At 40.5% G+C, this 18687-nt stretch overlaps 1 protein-coding gene across 5 annotated transcripts in view; it reads right to left on the minus strand.

The window, feature by feature from the left end:
* CDKAL1 (CDKAL1 threonylcarbamoyladenosine tRNA methylthiotransferase) overlaps window positions 1-18687 on the minus strand; it is a 629466-nt gene that overhangs the window by 510946 nt on the left and 99833 nt on the right. For all 5 annotated transcript variants that reach the window (XM_081827610.1, XM_081827609.1, XM_081827611.1 and 2 more), the window contains one exon: window positions 12981-13065. In XM_081827610.1, the coding sequence (XP_081683736.1) occupies window positions 12981-13065 (85 nt within the window). The remainder of the gene's footprint in view (window positions 1-12980; window positions 13066-18687) is intronic.

Consider the following 18687-nt stretch of genomic DNA (forward strand, 5'->3'; position numbering starts at 1 on the left):
AAAGAAGAAGAAGAAGGTAGCGGGAGGGGAAGAATGAAGCGGGGGAAATAGGAGGGGTAGACGAACCATGAGAGACGATGGATTCTGAAAAACAAACAGGGTTCTAGAGGGGAGGGGGGTGGGAGGATGGGTTAGCCTGGTGGTGGGTATTGAGGAGGGCACATTCTGCATGGAGCACTGGGTGTTATGCACAAACAATGAATCATGGAACACTTCCTCTAAAACTAATGATGTAATGTATGGGGATTAACATAAGAATAAAAAAAAAAAACGATTTTATTTATTTATCCGAGAGAGAGAGATCACGAGCAGGGGGGAGGGGCAGAGGGAGAAGCAGGCTCCCCACTGTCCAGGAAGCCCAATGCGGGGCTCCATCCCAGAACCCCAGGATCATGACCTGAGCCGAAGGCAGACACTTCACCAACTGAGCCCCCCAGGCGCCCTCCACTGTTTAGATTTTCAATGGTTATTTCTAATTCTCCATTTCTTTCACATTAGATGTACAACACTAAATCTCCATTTTAGTGAAAAACAGCATTGTTCTCAGCTGAAACAAACTTTTTAGAATTATGTAAAATAGTGTTTTCTAACATTTAATTATAGAACAAATTTAAGTCTCAACCTTTCTTCCAATTGGTCAGTGAATTCGATGATACTCCATTTTAAACTCTACTTTTGTTCTCTATCTAAATTCTTTTAAAATTTCTAGTTTCTAAACCAGGTTTATAATTATTGTATCACAAAAGTGAATCTCAGAAACAACGAGATACTTTCCTTAAAGATTCCATTTCAAATATGCTAACTGCAGGCCTTAGGAGCAGAAAGTAATTGAAAATCCCAATTACTCCTTATCATCATCCTCATCATCATCATCATCATTAATAAGTGTATGCAATACCTAAGCCATGAACTCTTCCTGCATATTTTTTTATTTCTTCATCAGAGCCAGGTCAGGGTAACCTAAAAGAGAAAAAGTTCTCAAGTGGCACCTATGTTGTTTCTTAAATGTTCTTAATAAAGAAAACAGGAGAAGGAGGGTCATTTGTCTAAAAGTATATTGAGAAACTAATCCAATACATGGATCCTGACAAATAAGAAACAAAATCTACATTTTGCTCCAAAGATTACAATCTATAGCAAAGACATCAAGTTAGCCCCCAGAAAAAGTTCTCTCTTACCAACAGAACCCCAATTCTGTCAGAAGCAACAATGTGACCGGTCCAAAACAAAAACGTATTTCCTAGCTTCCCTCAGACAGGAGTCATATGTTATGTTTCCAGTCACTGGGATATACGCACACAGTTTTGAGTGGGACTTCCTGTAAAGCTCCTTTAAAGGAGGAACAAAGTCAAGGGGCACCGTCCCATTGGGTACTTCCTCCTTTTTAGAAAATACATATAATGGCTAGAGAGTAACATTCACTTTACACTGTAACATAAAGATCAATAAAACTGCAAAGACCTAGTATGCACATCCTCGAATTGGTAAACCAAAGCCAGCAACTTCCTAACTATGGACTTCACGTCATACGAGAAAAATAAACGCCCCATCTTATTTAAGCCTCTACTTTTTGAGTTTTCTAGGGCATGCAGCCTAACTTAATTTCTAAATGATGCAATCTAATAGAAAACTGGGATACAGAAGAAGTTCTATGAAAAGCTACAGAGGAAGACACTTGTTCTGGCAGAGGCAGGGGATGGTGGGGGTCAGAAGGATAAACTAATAGAGAAAGCAAACATATGACTTGGTTCATTCATTTGTTCAACCATCACGGTCAAGTGCTGTTACCAGGTGCTAGTTCCTGAGGGGCAGCCACTTTGAAATGGGGTACAGACACACGAAGAGATGGTTAAATACAGGGTTATTCGTATGGGGCAGCCATCCACAGCCATGTGGGACTGTGTCTACAAGGACTGGCATCTTTTTCTAATATCCACAAAGGTGCTCTCCGGGTCACCAAAGCCTGTATTCAAAGGTGCCTTAAGGACTGGCCTCAGCCCTTGAGCTATAAAAACAGTAACAAACATAAGGCACTTTGAATAGGATTTGCCTCCACAGATAAGGCTAATAGCCAAAAGCGCAGTCACATTTTACCTGTGGATTCTTGTTCTTCACAGCCACACCACCCAATTTTCCATGGTCACAGACAACCATGCCTTAATGTGGTCTAAAACCGAAGTAACCCTTTAAATTGGCCCAGTGCACCCGTCAGCAAGGAACAGAAACAGTTAACATGTAATATCTTGGAATCACGTTCTATAGGTTTAAAGGTCGGATGGTTTTTTATTTCATTTATTATCAGTTATTAAACAATACCACTGAGTGACTAAAAATTAAGAAAGAGTATGTTTCTTACACTTAGAGCATACAATAAGGGGAGGGGGAAAAAAAACACAAGAGTCTTTTTCTCTGTTGTATAAACACACACACACCAAGAATAAGTAGAATGTCTTTGAAACCAAAACAATAGGAAATCACTCTTGGCTGCGAGCACAGACTCCGATTATGTTGATTTCTTCTTTAATCCTGCTAAAGCAGGTTTCTGCATGCTTTCTGGGGCCTCCACCTACAGAGTTGTTAGGACAACGGCCAACACGTACATTTAATTACGTAAGTATTCAACGCTATCAGCCAGCTGTTGCCAGGACACAATACACTGACCTCTTTCACTTACTCTCTTGCTTAAAACGGCAAAAACAAAGCAACTGTTGATGTAACAGTCATCATGAGATATGCAAAATACTATTCACCAAAAAGATTTTAGATAACTACAAAACTCAGTTTTGCATTTTAAAATGACTTACTACATCTGAACTGCTTTTTCTGTTCCTGATTTGCAAAATAAGTTACTAATCCTTCAACTGTAAATTTAACCATTCCCTCATCTGGTTTTATTTAAGTCAACCAGAAGTTCAACCCCAAAATACACCTTCTCCTTTATTTCCAGTCAAGTTTCTACTGGGGTACATGACATAATAATCTCTCTGTACCCCCCTCATCTCTGTGTCTTTCCTCAGTTAGGGAACAAGCAGCCTAAAGCCTGTAACAAGGAATGAGTCAAAATCTGCTCTAAACTATACGACTCTCACCCTTCAACAGAGAGCTCTCCTTTTATGTTTCCAGAAAGCATGTTCCTCCAACACCTTTATTAACCTCAGACGAGCTGATGCGGAAAAAAACAATACAAAGTCCCTGCAACAAGAGAAAACAGACTAAACACAACCATGACTTGAGACTTGAACAATACTAATTCCACATGGTATGATGATAAGACCTAACGTCTAAGCAACTTCTCCAGAGAGATGTGGTCTTCAACAGTATCACTGTCTGCAGAGATCTTACTGTTTGACTCCTTCACAACACCCTTTCTCAAGTTAACCTTACCAATGCTTCTGCTTTCTCCCCTGCAACAGCCATGTTGATTTTTTTTTTTAATTTGATGGTTTAGCTGATGTTTTTTGCTCACTCAGTGAAACTGAGCAATTTGATACTCAAATGTAAAATAAATGCTATGATATTAACATAGCTATATAATTTATATACCTAACATAGAATAATACACTCACAATGACATGCTGATGCACAGACAGAATGATGCCAAACTCTCTTCCCCAAAAAGGAAGAATCAGTTCAACCTAACTGTACAAACTGTGTTGAGTAATTAAAATTGTGTGTCAAACTCAACCAAATCCTACCAGGTTTTTATCTACACCTTTCTTTCCTCTCCTCTGACTCAAGATGAGATGCTTCAATTGAGCCAAGGGTCAAGGTCCTGAAGCTGGCCCAGCTTACTTAGTTTGTCAGGGAGAACAAGGTCTTGCCATTCACAGCTCAACGTCTGTCAGCTTGACCAAGTGACCACTCCAAGAAGCGACAAGAATTCCTACCCTACGATCCAGTAACTGCACAACTAGGTATTTACCCAAAGGATACAAAACTACTGATTCAAAGGGACACATGCATCCTGATGTTCACAGCAGCCTTATCAACAGTAGCCAAATTATGGAGAGAGCGCAGATGTCCACCAACTGGTGAATGGATAAAGAAGATGTGGGGGGTGTGTGTGTGTGTGTGTACATATACATACAATGGAATATTACTCAGCCATCAAAAAGAATGAAATCTTGCCATTTGCAATGATATGGATGGAGCTAGAGTGCATTACACTAAGCAAAATAAGTCAGAGAAAGACAAATACCATACGATTTCACTCATTATGGAATTTGGGAGGGAGCGGAGAGAAAGGCAAACCATAAAACAGACTCTTAACTACAGAGAACAAACTAAGGGTTGCTGGAAGGGAGGTGGGCAGGGGGATGGGTTAAATGAGTGATGGAGATTAAGGCACTTGTGATGAGCACTGGGTATTGTATGTAAGTAATGAATCACTAAATTCTACTCCTAAAACTAATATTACATAAAATGTTAACTAACTGGACTTCAAATAAAAATTTGAAGGAAAAAAAAAAGATTTCTTACCCCTTTTACTACTTCCCTCTAGAAAGAAAATGCAGAGTAACAACAATAAACACAAGTTTCTTACCTCACTTAGGACAAAGGGCAGGTTTCCTCCTAGTTTATAAGTAAAACATAAAAAGAAAAGAGCATGATTTCTTAAAAAGAGGGTCCTTTAATATGATATCTGAAAATTAGAATTTTGTCTCTCCTCTTTGCAAATATGAAGACTGTCTCCGACAAGGGATTCACAAGGGCCTTGGGGGACCATTCTTAGAAGAGTTGACAAGCAGTCTATTAATGTTTCTGTTTCCCAAGAAAAGGAAGATCATTACATAGTAGAGTCAGAGGGTCAAAAACTCCATAAAAAAGAATTTTCCTGAGGTCAGTAAGCTGACCTCAAGACTCACAATCTAGTAGAATGCCAAATATGTAAACAAACAATAAAATGTAATATTCAACAATAGATGTTTGTATGGGATCAAGAAGTAGCAGAGAATAGAGGGTGATTAACTCTGTGGACCTTGGGGGTAAAGGGTGGGAATTAGAAGGGAGATGACCTTACAGATGATATTACTTTTGTTATGAGTTCCAAAAGATGAACAGGTTGCCAGGCAGGACTACATGGGTGTGTGGGGGTGTGTGTGTGCAAGTGCATGCACGTGCACACATGCATGCATTTGGGAGAAAGGGGAGCCTATTCCAGGGAAAAGGAAGACTATATGCAAACACAAAATTGTATCATGTCGGGGAGAAAGAGAATTCTATGAAGGAGTGGCAGGAAAACAAGTTAGGGAGGCGAGAAAGAGATTTTGACAAAGACCTTGTTACACTAAGAAATTTTATCTTCCTCCGTGGCTGGGAAGGACCCAGCACAGGGTGTGAAGGAGGGCAGAGCACAGACTAGTCCAGAAACGCAGCTGAGAACAAGCCGAAGTTCTGCTGTGAAATGAAGAGCAAGAGATAATGTGAGTAACAACAGGAACGGAGAGAAAGGATTACAGTCAGAAGATGTGCGTCTAGTTCGTGGCATTCTGAGGAAACTTGAGAACACAGCGGTTCACTGCAAGCTCCAAGAGGAACATTTATTACCACGTAAGGACCACAACACTAGTAACATTGAGGGAAAGAAAAAAGAAGAGGGCTCAAAAGGAGGAAGGAAAAGATATTTTTTTTTATTTTATTTTATTTTTTTGTTTGTTTTGTTTTTTTGTTTTTTTAAGATTTTATTTATTTATTTGAGAGAGAATGGGAGAGAGAGAGAGCACAAGAGGGGGGAGGGTCAGAGAGAGAAGCAGACTCCCTGCCGAGCAGGGAGCCCAATGCGGGACTCGATCCCGGGACTCCAGGATCATGACCTGAGCCGAAGGCAGTCGCTTAACCAACTGAGCCACCCAGGCGCCCCTATTTTTTTTTTTTTTTTAAAGATTTTATTATTTATCCGTCAGAGAGAGAATACAAGCAGAGGGAACGGCAGGCAGAGAGAGAAGCAGGCTCCCCGCCGAGCAAGGAGCCTGATGCAGGATTCGATCCCAGGACCCTGGGACCATGACCTGAGCCAAAGGCAGACTCTTAACCAACTGAGCCACCCTGGCATCCCAGGAAAAGGTATTTCAGAAGTAAAGGAGTCAAAGAAAACTCACAGACTATCTGGGAGAGGACAGTGCAAGCAAACAGCACAGGCAACAGGAGGGGACACAGCAGCTGGGGAAGAGGTGAGGTATGTAGCGCGGGGATTCCGCACGCCTGCAGGTGTCCGTGAGTCATCTGAACAGAGAAGGCCAGGAAGCAGTGGGATGCACAGGTCTGGATCCTGGACAAGGAGAGAAGGGTCAGAAACAGAAATGTTCAAGTAATCAGCACACAGACAGTATCTAAACAAGTGAAGGAGATGGGGGAAAAAATGGTAGGAGGAAATGTAAACTCATGTTCAGCACAGCACTGTTCAGAGACCCACACCTGGTCTATGACACATACGCAGTCAAACGGTCCAAAACTCTGAACTAACATTGCGTATGGAGGGAAACTTTCTGGTGAGCAGGGAAAACTGAAGCCACGAGGCTGTGAGTGATAACATCACACAGACACTCAGGGGGCTGCCACAAACAGTTTAAGCAAGGACCTAAAATGGACAATGAACCAAAGCCATCTCATACAACTAGAAAAACCAAAATTAAAACATCTAAGTTAAAAACAAAAATCCACAATGTACAGTATTAAAAACTAAGTTTAACAGAACAACTTGTGTTACCTGACCTGTGTTTTACAAAAGACCAAAACTAAAGCCTACTGTTACTTTTCTCTTTCCGTGCCAATTACTTTTATTAGAAAAAGAAAAAGATAACCTATTGCTAGTGAATCTAGGTTAACAGTAGAATCGGTCAAGTTTTTTATTTCCTTATAAACTGGATAATTACTAACTGAAAGGCCAAGCACGTCTCTGTTCTTCATAAGTTAGCTTTTTTGAAAACATTTCACAAAATCAAGTTGAAACAATACTATCACAATGAAGAACTACACGTTAAATCTACATAAAGCAAAAGAATAATTTCATAATAAGAATGACCGTCCAACAACTTCTATGTTCTGTCAACAAAACATTATATAAGGAGCTCTCCTATAGACAAAAGATGTTATACAAAGCAAATACTCTCTGTCTCAACACAAACTTTTCTGCTTTGTTCACTCCTCCTTTTATTCTAATTGTTCTTTCAAGTAATTTCACTCAGATGTCTAAACCATCCCTTCAACAATACCATTTATTTCTATAGCAAAGGTGGTTCAAAGAACTAGTGATCCTCGTCTATCCACTATCAGTATGGCTAAACCACACTGCCCGTCTGGGTTAGTAAAACACAAGGTCAAAGAGAGGTTGACAGTCCATGATCAAAGCAAGCTGGCTATTCTTTCTGTCATTTATATGGAACACACAAGATGTGTTTATTTTCACCAGCCTCTGAATGACCTCCTTTAGGTGGCAGAGAAAAGATCCCACATTTCTATAAAGCATTAACCAAAGGAGTTTTCTTATTTGATACTCTCATTAAGAGCAAATTTTATTTTTTTGAAACTTTTGATCTTTTTCATTTATTCAAGAGCCCCTCAAGTTAAAGGCCATATTGTCTAAATCAAATTGGTGTAATGAATAAAACAAGGACAGGGCAACTAGCAAAGGCTCAAGAAGAAAGAGTATACATCCAACAGGCTGCCATCACAAAATAAGGGGCTTATTAGCGACTTTTTTCAAAATTAGTGAAGGCAACAGCATTTAAGATTTCAAAGTGCAAAAGGCAGCCCCTCCCCCCAAAAAATCACTCAACTCCATTTTTGCTACTAAAGCTACTCTTTTATCAATCTGAATACTAAATACTAGTAATACAAACACTAAAAACCCTCATAATCAGATCAACTAGAAGAGAGCAGTAGAGCCTACAGATTAATACAGACAGCCATTTTCCTATCGGGTACATTACTTTGCCTAGATTAGGGAATTATTTAAAGCCGAACATTTTATTAGCAGCACTAGTTTATAAAATGAAGACTTCCAAATAACTTTAAACCAATATTCTCTCTGACCGACATTAAATAACACTCCCCACAATATTGTATACATTGTAAAGTTTGACCACCACCACTGGTTGGGGGCGGATCAGTCTATGGCTATCTTGTCAGGATTATACAATGCATGGATCTTAATCAATGAGATCAATGATTCATGAATCTTAATATCAATGATATTAATCACATAAAAGACAGTCAATCCCTTAGAGTTGTCTTTCTTCATTCCTGTTAAAATGAGATCCTGACTGCCTGGTGGCTCAAGAGAGAGAAAAATGAGGCGATAAGTAATTAAAGACAAACAATTATTAAATACCAGAAATACACCGGAAGAGACACAAAAGCAGAAGATCAGAAATGATGACACTCAGGAATGAGCGGCAAAGTGAAGCCATCATTATTTGTGCGAGATCTACTCATCTTTGTGAATCTCTGAATTTGAGCATGAGGGATTAAGTGAAGCAGAGCAAGGAGAAGGGAAATAGTCCATCAGCCTCTCCTTGAACTTCAATGTTGTCTCACTCTCGTTAAAAAGAAATACGTGAGAGAGGAGGCTGAAGGGAAATGATGTAGCATGACGTAAGGCACACTAGAGTTTGCGAAGTATCCATCTTCATCTTTTTCTTTGTTAGGGGATGGTGATGACAAGGGAGAAGGCATCGAAATGAAACGAAATGCTTGACAAGGGAAGGTATTCTATCAGGGAATGTCCCTAAATGTACACACGTCACTGGAATTTGACATTTTCTCAGTGTTAACTGTTATCATGTCTTTTGCCGGATTATATTTACTCTGGAAACAAATCAAATGCTATCATAGGTGTCCTGTTAACAAGAACTAGTTGTGATTACCAAAAGCCTTCAAAACCATAAAAAGAAAAGAAAACCATTTAATCACCTGTGTACTGTTCTTACACTTCCTTTCAATCATGCAGAAGAGTGCATTAAGGGAACCCATGCTTGCAAGCACCAGCTCTGCAGTGCTCAAATGACAGTTTTCTTATGGGATGGCTTAATTTAATCACTCGAACACCCCATCATTACTGAGAACCACACTCACTACACGGTTCATGCAGTTAACAAAACCCACTGACACAAGTTACCTTTGCAGTTTTGTTTTTTTTTTTAAAGATTTATTCATTTGACAGAGAGAGACACAGCGAAGAGAGGGAACACAAGCAGGGGGAGTGGGAGAGGGAGAAGCAGACTCCCCATGGAACAGGGAGCCCGATGCGGGGCTCGATCCCAGGACCCTGGGATCATGACCTGAGCCGAAGGCAGACGCTTAACGACTGAGCCACCCAGGCGCCCCACCTTTGCAGTTTTAAATAAACTTTTAGAAACAGTCTAGCAGCACAGCCATCAGTTACATTACAAAATTGAGAATCACAGAAACTAAATTCTCTGGATTCTGTACTCAGGGGGTATCAGCAGCACGAAAATATCTTTACATCTTATTTACCTTTCCCCGAGGGAAAGAGTAGATAACCTGGGGACTGACAGACTTCTCATAAAATGAAAAGCATTCTTTGGAAATGAGCAGCATCTGGTAATGATCATTTTCGGCTCGCTGTAACAACTCCTCCTCGTCGTCCTCCTCCTCCTTGTCCTCGTCCTCTTCCTCCTGACCACGACTCCACTCCCCTGTGCCCACCCCACATCACCTCCACCCCTTCTGCTTCCCACCACAGGGCCAGTAAGAACTCTTCTCTGTTCCTTCTGTAGTTTCTGACTTGAGGATGCCATCACATTCAACTATCACTTCTATGCAAAAAAATATGAACTCCCTATCTCTTAGTCCTGATCTCTGATAACCGCTTACCTGACGGCTTTACCTGGGAAGCACAGGAATAAAAGGGTTAAACACAGTGACTCTGGTCTGATGGCCTAGGTTAAAGTCCCCACTCCACCATTTATGAACTGAACAGCCTTAGAGAACTTCCTCTGGAAAAGAGACGCTTCATCTGTATAAGCAGAATAAAACCGTAACCTACAACTCAGTGACAGACTGCAAGAATTAAGCTGGGTGATATACCCAATTGAAGTAAAGCATTTCGGACAGTGCCCAGCACACAGAAGGTGCTTGATAAGGATCAAATAGGATCATCACTTTATCAGAGTATTTAGCTGTGACTTCAAATAACAGCCTGTTCAAAACCAAAACACGTCTTCCCTCCGAGTGAACTCCCTGTTGGGCATTCTCCACTGCATTCAAGCCAGGGGTCTCAGAGTCATACTCGACAACGTTGAAAATATAAAGAATTCTTCCTCCTTAAGTCGACTCCTTCCTTCCAAATCCAAGCGCCTCCACATGAAATGAGGCCAACAACTCCTCAGCTACTACGACTCTTGCCTGACATGGGTCCTGAGCTATACTCTTCCTTGCGCCCAGCCATCCTTCGCACTGCTGCGGGAATTAATCCTGAGAGACCAAGGGAGCAAACACAGCTAGAAAATGAGTATTTCTTTTAAATTACCTTGTATAGTAGTATAACAATAAAAAAAAAAAAAGTACTGCACAGGTAAAAGGAGAAAGGACAGATTTAAAAATAACAATAATAATAAATGGTACTGGAATAATGCAGCTGTCCCTGCATTATTAGGAGAAAAGATCTGAAACATGTACAGATGCTGTACGAAGAAATTATACATTCATGGAGGGTCAAAGAAGACCTAAATACCTTATTCATGAACTGGAAGACTCAAAATGTAGAAAGATGCCAATTCTCCCCTCAAAGTCATCAAGATATTTGCTCTAATCACAACCAGAATCACAACGGTATTCTCCTTGTTGAACTCGGAGCCTGATATTAAATTTATATGGAAGGACAAAGGACCAAGAAAAGCCAAGACACTCTTGATATTAACAAATATTTTGACTTAATATGTATCTATATAATTCACTAACTGTGTAGAATCATGCCACAATAAAGAAAGAGGTCAATGGAACCACAGAAAGAGCCCAGGGACAGACCCAAACATCCACGGACACTCAGCATGACAGAGTGGGTAATATAGACAAAAGGAAAAAGAATGGATTTTTAAGAAACAAGAAATGATACTGAAAAAATTCAGTGATTACATGGAAATAGAATAAAATTGGACCTCCTTCCAGATACCACATCACAAAAATTAACTCCAGACGGATTATAAACTTAAATACCATGAGACATTTAGAAGACAATACTGGAGAATATCTTAAATTCAAGATAAAGAAAGACATCTTAAATAGTAAGAGCACAGACCCAAAAGAAAAAAATAAATTTTAACCCAGAATTTCTCTTCATCATAAGATACCATTAAAGAAAGTGAAAAGATAAGCCACAACTGATGTTTGCAGCCTGTATAACATGGAAAGATTAGTAGACAGAATACATATAATATAATCCCACAAATAATAAAAAGACAACTCAACAGGAAAAAATATTTAAAAAGCTGTTTCACAAAAATGATAAATCCAAATGGCCAATAAACATATAAAAAGATGCTCAACATCATTAGGAATCATGGAAATGCAAATTAAAACCACAGTGAGATGTCATCTGTACCACAAGATTGGCAAAAATTTAAAAATCTGACTATATGAAGAATTGGCAAGAATGCAGAACAACTACACACATCCCTTACTGCTCAGAGTGAACACTGGTATGCCCCATTCAGGAAAAAGAGGTTGACATTACTAAAGTCTGAACACACACACACCTGTGATCCAATAATTCAACTCCTAGGTACATATCCTAAAATAACTCTTGCACATGCACACCAGAAAACACATTCAAAATATTCACAGCAGCAGTGTTCATAAAAGCAAAACGCTGGGAAAACTCTTATCAGTGTAAGATGAGTAAATGGTGACAAATTCATTCAGTGAAATATAAGAATGGCCATTTATCCATCAAAGGATAAATCTAAAATCCTAAGGAGGAAAAGAAGCAAACCTCAGAACACACAGAGCATGAAGTTCAATAAACAAAGTCCAAAACAGGGCAAAACTAAACCACACATTGTTTAGAGATACTCTTCATAAATGATAAACTTACTAATAAAAGTTAGGGAACGACGCACGAAAATCAAGGTAAAGATGACTTCGCGGGGATATGATTCAAACAGGGATGCATGGTGGTTTCTAAAGTCTTGGCAATGTTGTATTTCTTAGGCTGGGTAGTAGATATACAGGCATTAAGTTTATTATTATTATGGAAACTGTGTAAGTTTCATAAACTTTTGATATATCTGGTTTGATGTATTTCATGATAAAAGCCATGGGCGCTGAGCTTGAGTGTGAAGCGAGGAGGAGTCCGGCTGGGAAGGCGAGAAGGAAAACAGGACAACAGCTAACTGGGGGCCCTAGAGCAGGTTTCAGTAACCAGGAGAAGGCATCCATGGGGTTAAGAGAGGTTGGAAACACAGGAAAATGAGGACATAATTTATAAAGCGAGGTTTCTGAGAAGGTGAGTGGGAGAAGATTTAGAGCACACGTGAAAAAGGACACTTCTTTCACTTGAACCTGAGGGAACACAGTAAGAAGCAAGGATTCATATGCATTTCTCCTACGTGAACTGTGATTCCCTTGGAGGCCGGGCATTATTAGCATCAAGCATACTGCTAATGGGCAGAAGAGAGAAAAGAGGGAAGGACTGTTTCAAATCAGTACAAAAAATGTGGACTGGATTCCCTGAAAAGAGGACGTGGTTGATACTCAACAAATATTCACATCACCTTTAATTAGCTAACCTCACAGATAGTCAAATCACCTATCCAAAAAGTCCACAGTAAAGTTTCATTCTTTATCAGATAAAGTCAAAACAGTATAATCTTACAAGTCCAACTCCTACTCTTTTTGATACATACTAAATATTTATATTATTAGGGAATTTTTTAAAAGTGGATTTCCTGAACTTCTTAAGTTCACTTATAAAAAAAGAAAGAAAGAAAGAAAGAAAAAAAGAAAAAGCAACTTCCACTTACTTAATTGAGTTTCTAAAGTGGTCTTCAGCTGGGTTTTTAACGGTACAACTATTCAGGAGCCATAAATCGGCGTCTGATGCATTTTCTATTAAAAAAACAAATATAAAAAAGAAATTTCAGTCTCACGTTCAATCATTCCAAAGTACCCACGAGCCTACTCCGACACAGACAGAAGCAGTGGGCAGTCAAGTAAACCCATACCTGCCTGACATGCGGTAACTGCTAAATAGCATATGGAAATATATGTGAGAAATAAATATAAAAATGTATAACCTGCACTGTATCTTTTCATTTAAAATATAAAGAAAATAAGCGTTTTCTTCCTTTATTTTCAATACTTGAGAATATTTTAAAACTTCCAAAAACTAAAGTGGAACTGGCCTAATTTTCCTTCTGAATATGCAAATTAGTTGCCCCCTTTTGGACTGTGTCAACAGGTTTCAGGCATAGATATTATCAGATACTGAATATTCTGCAGCTTAAGAAGTTATTAAAAATATAATTTGTCTTCCCTGAAAAAGTTAATGATTTACCTCAAAGTGAGCCTTTCATTCCTCTCACCAATTTGATCAAATATTGTTCTGTATGTAGTCCCCCCCATCTGCAGGGACACATTCCAAGACCCCCAGGGGATGCCTGAAACCAGATAATCCTGAACCCGATAGATGCTATAGTTTTTCCTACACATACAGTATCTGTGATAAAGTTTCATTTATAAATTAGGCACAGTAAGAAAATAACAGTAACTAATAATAAAATAGAACAATTATAACCACATACTGTAAAAAAAACTTATGTGAACAGGTCTCTCTGTACTACGCTCACCCCTCTTCTTGGGATGATGTGAGATGATAAAATGCCTACATGAGGAGATGAGGTGAGGGGAACACACAGGCACTGGGACGCAGCGGTAGGCTACTACATGACCTTCGAACAAGACGTCCCAAGGAGGGTCATCTACTTCTGGGCTCTGGCTGACCGCGGGTAACTGAAACCGCAGATAAGGGAGAGGGACGACCATACTGCGATAAACTCACTGGGAATGCAACCAATAACCCAAACCCATCCAGTTTATGAAAGGAATTTGTAAATGACTGAAGTGTTTACTGCTATTCCAACTACCTTGTCGCCCAACGGGACGTACTCATTAAACCAGGACTGCCACAATGAAAGAAAACCAAAACTGACAACTGCAGCACCTTCCGTGTACACTAACGTAGTAACAGAGGCTAAGGTACACTGACATGAAGAACCAGGAGGACAAACAGACGTCTGTGTGCACATTCTCCACATGGGAAGGGAGCTTCAAGTGAGAGCATTATGCCAAACGGATGCGAGCCCATCAAAGCTTCCGGTAAACTGGCAAAAAACTTTTTTCCCAAACATTTGATTATAAAAATGATGAAATTTTTTTTTTAAGATTTTATTTATTTATTTGAGAGAGAGAATGAGAGAGAGAGAGCGCATGAGAGGGGGGAGGGGCAGAGGGAGAAGCAGACTCCCTGCCGAGCAGGGAGCCCAATGCGGGACTCATCCTGGGACTCCAGGATCATGACCTGAGCCAAAGGCAGTCACTTAACCAACTGAGCCACCCAGGCACCCGAAATATTTTTATAGAGACAAGAACAAGAACAAAAAAATTCTTGAATCGATTAAAGGGAAAGTGCCTATTACTATTTATCCCTCCTAACCGGTCTCACTCCTTCCATTCCTATCCCCCACCCACACCCCATGGTCTATTTGCCCTCCCAAAAGCCAGAGTGATCTTTCACTTAAGAAATCTGGTTATGGGGGCCCCTGGGTGGCTCAGTTGGTTGAGCGACTGCCTTTGGCTCAGGTCATGATCCCGGGATCCTGGGATCCTGGGATCGAGTCCCACATCGGGCTCCCGGCTCAGCGGGTAGCCTGCTTCTCCCTCTGACCTTCTCCCCTTTCATGCTGCTTCTCTCTTGCTTGCTCTCTAATAAATAAATAAATAAATAAATAAAATTAAAAAAAAAAAAGAAATCTGGTTATGTCACTTCCCTGCTCAAACTCAGAAATGATGGGTACTTACATACCTCCCATAGTTCCCTCCCAATTATTCTCCACAATGCCACCTGAAGACATTCCTCTAGTATCAATCTTCTGATGATTTCCAGTGGTATTCGAGGCCTTTCCAGATCCAGCCACCTCCCCCACTTTAATATTAATTTCTCCCTACATTCATCTGTCCCTCCAGCCACACCAAACCACCTGGAATTCCTAAGGCCTACACTACTCTATCCGGCTAGCATATCTTTGTTTCCTATCCACCTGGCTCACTCCTACTCATCCTTCAGCTGCAGCCTGAGGTCTGTAGCTGCCTCCATGGCAGACTGGGCATCGACCATTCTAGCTCTTTACATTCTGTATTAAAATAACTCCTTTTTCCAACCTGTCTTTATTATTATTTAAGAGATACTGAAGACAACATTTTTATCTGCTGCCCTCTGAATGTCCAGGGCCTAACACATTGATGGGCACAGAATAAACATTCAAATACCCTGGCACACTAAACAAGGTAAACAAATACTTAGGGATGAGACTTTATCTTGCTCACAGTTATATGCCCAGCACTTACTACGTATGGCACCTGATATCTGATAGATATCCATTAAATATGTACTGAGTGAATGCTGAATTTTGAAAGACAAAGCTAAACTATGAGCAATGTATTGCACAGATAAGAAAAAGTCATGGATGTCTGATAAAAAAAAATGATAAAAAAAATAAAGACTCGGCATTTATTTAAAATAAACAAATAGGGGGGCACCTGGGTGGCTCAGTTGTTAAGCATCTGCCTTCAGCTCAGGTCATGATCCCAGGGTCCTGGGATCGAGCCCCACATCGGGCTCCCTGCTCCGCGGGAAGCCTGCTTCTCCCTCTCCCACTCCCCCTGCTTGTGTTCCCTCTCTCACTGTGTCTCTCTTCAAAATAAGTAAAATCTTAAAATAGATAGACAGATAGATAGATAGATAGATAGATAGATAGATAGATAGAAAGAAAGATAGATAGATAGATAGGAGTGCCTGGATAGCTCCGTCAGTTAAGTGGCCAACTCTTGGTTTCGGCTCAGTTCGTGATCTCAGGGTCATGAGATTGAGCCCCACGTCAGGCTCCATGCTCAGCATGGAATCTGCTTGAGATGCTCTCTCCCCTTCTGCCCCTCTCCCTGCACACACATGTATGCGCTCTCTCTCTCTAAAATAAATAAATTAGTTAAAAAATTAAAATTAAAAAAAAATAAACCAACAAAACCTAAAGACAGAACGATCTGTGCCAGATGCCAGCTTTGTGTCCTGGCACATTCTTCTACTCAATCCAGCCACCGCTCAGGGTAAAGACAATGCTTACCATACATACTACAACAAAAGCCCTCTCAAGGAGAATTCCAGCAATAAATAAGGCAATTATTCTACTTTGTCTGAAATGCTGTCCATGTTGGAATGTACAGACTTTCAAAATAAAGTGAATACTATGCTTGGTGATCTAACTGCAATCAGTAGGAATCCAAAGAATATACCAAGATGCCTACAAAATTACACAACTTTCTGACCACCCCTCAAAACAGAAATGTCCCTTCCAATGAACACAAGAGTTGCTTATCCAATTATTTCCAAACTCAGTTTTGTGTTGGTACATCTTACTTAATATTGTCAAAACATACATAAATACTATTTATAAGCATAAATCAGTCAGTAAACCATCATCACACAATGAGGATTTACTATGCACCAGGCTCTCTATTCCAGGCACAGGGGATATGGCTGTGGGAAGAGTTTCTACCCTCAAGGTAGTTTAAGTTGTGAGGAGGAAGTCTGATAAAAACAAACCACAGAAAACAAGGTAATTTCAGATACTGGTCAATGCTATTAAGATGATAAGAGAGCATAATGGACAAAGAATAATTAGGTCAAAATAGGTCTCACTTAGGAGTTCAAATCTGAGTTGAGACTCCAGTAATAAAAGACCATGCAAAGACCAGAAGAAAGAGCACTTCAAGAAGAAAATCCCGCAAGTATAAAGGCCATGAAATAAGAGCGAGCTTGTCGTGTTCTAGGACCAGAGAGACTGGACACAGGGAAAGTGGGGATAGAAAGGTCAGAGAGGCAAGCAGCAACCAGAGTATTTGGCAAGTTAAGAACTTCACACTGTACTGTAAAAATTACAGGAAGTCACCACTGGGTTTCAAACAGCTAATTTCTACTTCGGAAAGCCCATTCTAGAAGTGCCATGAAGACTATAGATGGGGAAAAAGTAAAGACAGGAAAACCAGACGGAAGCTGATGAGCTGGTCTAAGTAGGAATATGTGGAAGAGCATGGTGAGCTGCACTGGGGTCACAGTAATGGCAAAAGCAAGAAGGCAAATGGGGGGGCGCCTGGGCGGCTCAGTCGGTTGAGCGGCTGCCTTCGGCTCAGGTCATGATCCCGGAGTCCCGGGATCGAGTCCCGCATCGGGCTCCCTGCTCGGCGGGGAGCCTGCTTCTCCCTCTGACCCTCCCCCCTCTCATGTGCTCTCTCTCTCTCATTCTCTCTCTAATAAATAAAATCTTTATAAAAAAATAATAAATAAATAAAGTTTCATTGGGCGCCTGGGTGGCTCAGTCGGTTAAGCGCCTGCCTTTGGCTCAGGTCGTGATCCCGGGGTCCTGGCATCGAGCCCCGCATCGGGCTCCCTGCTCCGCGGGGAGTCTCCCTCTGCCCTTCCCTGCTGCTCATGCTCTCTGTGTCTCTCTCTCAAATAAATAAAATCTTTTAAAAAAAATGAGGATAAGGGCGCCTGGGTGGCTCAGTCGGTTAAGCGACTGCCTTCGGCTCAGGTCATGATCCCGGACTCCCAGGATCGAGTCCCGCATCGGGCTCCCTGCTCGGCGGGGAGTCTGCTTCTCCCTCTGACCCTCCCCCCTCTCATGTGCTCTCTCTCTCTCATTCTCTCTCAAATAAATAAATAAATAAAATATTAAAAAAAAAAAAGAAGGCAAATGTGGGCCTATTTTGGAGACAGAATCAAGAGAATTCACTGATAGATTAGATAGGAACGGTGCAAGAAGGAATCAGGCAGGAAGCACGCGGAAGGAATCAAGTAGGAAGCACGCGGAAGGAATCTGGGCCCGAGCCTCAGTTTGTTTATGGTGCTATTTACTGAAATGAGGAAGGTTTGGAAAGAAACAGATTTGGGGACAAGAGAATCAACAGGGCTTTTGGGGGGGCCCATGCTTTGTCTGAGATCCCTATTAAATATCCAACTAGAAATATTGATTGGCTACTGGTATAAAATAAACCGAAGCTCAGGGGATTCCTTCAGGCTGGATATACAAATGGGAGGATCAAAACCCTACAGAAGATATCTGAATATATGGAAATGGATGAGCTCACCTAACGAGGGATTACAGGAGAAAAGAAATAGGACAGAGAAAGCAGTAGAAGACACTGGGACATTCAAAGATCTAGAAGAGAAGGTAAGATGGGAAAAGAGCAGCACATAAAGAGGATAAAAAAATTAGAAAACATGGTGTTACAGAAATCCAGAGAAAAAAGTATTTGAAAAAGGAATAAAAATTAAGTTACATGCTAAAAGTTCAAGAATTATCTGCATCTGCAATGTCCACAATAGCCAAACTGTGGAAAGAGCCAAGATGTCCATCGACAGATGACTGGATAAAGAAGATGTGGTATATATATATA

This window comes from Leptonychotes weddellii, chromosome 8 (genome assembly GCF_054177405.1).
Source record: "Leptonychotes weddellii isolate Sample4059 chromosome 8, ASM5417740v2, whole genome shotgun sequence".
NCBI classification, from domain to species: Eukaryota; Metazoa; Chordata; class Mammalia; order Carnivora; family Phocidae; genus Leptonychotes; species Leptonychotes weddellii.